The sequence below is a fragment of the Pundamilia nyererei genome, unplaced genomic scaffold (assembly GCF_000239375.1).
Source record: "Pundamilia nyererei isolate P.nyererei 1_Seehausen unplaced genomic scaffold, PunNye1.0 scaffold00070, whole genome shotgun sequence".
Taxonomy (NCBI): domain Eukaryota; kingdom Metazoa; phylum Chordata; class Actinopteri; order Cichliformes; family Cichlidae; genus Pundamilia; species Pundamilia nyererei.
In genome coordinates this window covers 3,149,039-3,150,654 of record NW_005187471.1, presented here as the reverse complement: position 1 = coordinate 3,150,654, position 1,616 = coordinate 3,149,039, and the positions used below count along the sequence as shown (strand labels likewise).

General features: G+C 39.8%; 1 protein-coding gene across 1 annotated transcript in view; it reads left to right on the top strand.

Annotated features, from left to right (window-relative positions):
- The first annotated feature begins 199 nt into the window (after positions 1-199).
- Positions 200-1,616, top strand: part of LOC102208517 (Ig heavy chain Mem5-like) — a 23,316-nt gene continuing 21,899 nt past the window's right edge. The window contains exons 1-2 of the mRNA XM_013911730.1: positions 200-253; positions 405-691. Coding sequence (XP_013767184.1) covers positions 205-253; positions 405-691 — 336 coding nt within the window. The 5' untranslated portion in view covers positions 200-204. The remainder of the gene's footprint in view (positions 254-404; positions 692-1,616) is intronic.

Here is a 1,616-nt window from a genome sequence, read left to right as displayed (position 1 = left end):
CCTGCTTTACAAAAAGCTGGTGGCACACAGCATCAAAGCCACACCTGCATGATTGATAAAGGAGGCGTGACAGTTCTAAAGTCTGCCTTCACACAATCTTTCTGTCTTTGCTCAGATTCTGATGTCATTTCCTCCACAGAGATCTACCTACAGTGTTGGCTCTGCTGAATTTCCACCCATTCAATTTCCTGTTCTAAAAACAAAATGACTCCTTGCATCACCACCCTGACTTTCTTGATTATCTCAGCAGCAGGTAAAGTTTATCAACACAAAGACAAAAACATACTATAAATGTTCACACTTTCCTTGCCTTTTCTTTTTACCTGTATTAAGTCCATTCAATGAATGTAAATATTATTACCATATAGATGATAAAAGATATATTTCTGCTTACTGTGTTTCAGGTGTTTCTGAATCTGTTCTGATCACTCAGTGGCCCCATTACATCTCTAACCCTTCCAATGGCTTGGTAAAGATGCACTGCTACCAGAATGACACAGACTATCAATATCTGTACTGGTATAAACAGCCTAGAGGAAAAAGTTTCCAGCTAATTGTGGCTACTGTAGCTGGAATTTCACAGTTCGAAGAGGGATTCAAATCTGGTTTTCAGGCAGAGAAAAATGACAAGCAGTGGTCTCTGACAATAACCAGTATTCAGGAAAAAGATGAGGCTGTTTATCTCTGCGCTGCAAGGCTACACGGTACTGTGGCAGACCTCAGAAGCATGACAAAAACATCTGACTCAAGCATAAATAATCGACTTGAGGGGGTGGGGGGAAACCACACTGTGGAGAAGATAATAACAGCAATTTTTACCATCAAGTTTGTTAAGTAAATAAAAAGGTAAGAGAATGTTTTCTAAAATATTAAAACACTATCTGCATTTTTTCCCCAAAATAATGCTCTTACACATGGATATTTTCCTCAGACTAACCCGCTTGTGATGATGCTAGGTGTTTTAAATAAATCCTGCCAATAGATGGAAGCACAGCACATGGCATAAGCCCTTTACAATGGGAGTTTAGTGGTGAGATAAGCAGCAGATACTCACTAAACAAACCCTCCTCCCTCTTTACACTGAGCCTTTTTATGAGCAACCAACCATTCTCCCATCAGTGCTTAACTATGTCTTCAACTGTTCTCCTCCTCATCTGGTTTTCATGTAAGATCTTAAATTTCAACTAAATTAAATACAAAATGTACAAATTTGAATACTGTACCGACTCATTGTAAACTGTTTTTTGTTCTCTTTGCAGGTCAGGCGAGCGCAGTTATATTTCAGCAGTCTCCTCCACAGATAGTGGATAAGAATCAAGAGATCCAGATAAACTGCAAGCATAACGATAGCTCCCTTCTAATAATGCTCTGGTATCAGCAAAGAAAGGAGAATACATCCATGACCCTCATTGGGTCTGGATATTATCAACAGTCCCAAAGTTATGAGGGTGAATTTGAAAAACAATTTACCGTCGCAAGGAGCAGCACAGTAGAAGGAACTCTGACAATAAAAAACACAGACGTGTCGCACTCGGCTGTTTATTTCTGCGCTGCCAGCACACAGTGATGTGGTTTAATGCTGCTCCCTCACTAAAAACCCTCAGCATTTTCTGCAA